A 1,027-nucleotide genomic window follows, 5' to 3' on the forward strand; every position below is an offset into this window, starting at 1 on the left:
CTCTTGAAAGAATTACAGTTGAGCCAATTACTAAGCCCGAGTATCAACAGTTTGTTGCTGTGATGACTCGATTGGTCAACCATAAGTATGCGTATCTGCATGAGGAGTTTATTTTCAAATATAGACAGCCAAAGGTTATCAAAACAATGAATTTTGACCCAGAAGAACCACAAGCTGGTGAAAATGGTAAGTTAAAAGAGAGTATTGATGAGAGATGTGACAAAAGTACTTCACAAGTTTATGGTCAGAACCACAATCTGAGTAAACTTCAACACTTGGATTGGTTGAAAATCATAAAATTTACCAATCAGATTGTTTGGATGTTTAATCCAAAACTCTGATGTGGTCCTGGACAATAGTTATGTAGTTATTTTAGCAGTGACTAAAGTTTTAAGGAAACCTATGCCAACTGTTGTCCACTTCACTGTAAAGAAATTATTAAAAGACTTGTACTATGGATGTTTCTTATTCCAGGAGTCAAATTTGTAACAACCAAGGAATGTCCACGAAAGTGTGCCCGAGCTGATGTCACCGTGTATCAACCGGGTACCGGGAAGATTACAATTAATGAGAAACACTACTTTGATTATTTCCCCGATGAGAATGACAGACAACAACTCATGTTCCCCCTCATATTTACAGGTAAGAAAAACTCTGGAAACATATGTTTTTTTTTTTTATTATTCCTACTTATTCAACCAGAACTTGAGGACATCCAAAAGGTTATTCAAAGAAAGAAATTAGGATATCATTCTTCAGTAATGTGTTATTTGACCAAATGTTCTTACTAATGAGCCTACTGACAATTACTACCACATTTACCAAGTAATTTGTCAAGGATTAATTAAATCTCAATGGATTAAGTTTTTGTTAACTTCTGTTTTAACTTCATTTATCTGTGGAATGTTGTTCCGTAAACATAAAAAAAGACTTCTGTTAACTTAAGTACACCCACTTGGTAAAACAAATTGAAATTTGGAAATTTTGGACTGAAAATGAAAGAAAAAGATGTGTGTTTCTTTCCAGT

At 34.0% G+C, this 1,027-nt stretch overlaps 1 protein-coding gene across 1 annotated transcript; it reads left to right on the forward strand.

Annotated features, from left to right (window-relative positions):
- Positions 1-6: 6 nt before the first annotated feature.
- LOC103523225 (28S ribosomal protein S9, mitochondrial-like) lies at positions 7-642 on the forward strand (the record flags this gene model as incomplete). The annotated part of the gene is made up of 2 exons (XM_008488287.1): positions 7-186; positions 475-642. Coding segments are annotated over exons 1-2 (292 nt in total), but the record flags the coding sequence as incomplete, so codon positions are not given.
- Positions 643-1,027: the final 385 nt, after the last annotated feature.

The sequence above is a fragment of the Diaphorina citri genome, unplaced genomic scaffold (genome assembly GCF_000475195.1).
Source record: "Diaphorina citri unplaced genomic scaffold, Diaci psyllid genome assembly version 1.1 scaffold17589, whole genome shotgun sequence".
NCBI lineage: Eukaryota > Metazoa > Arthropoda > Insecta > Hemiptera > Psyllidae > Diaphorina > Diaphorina citri.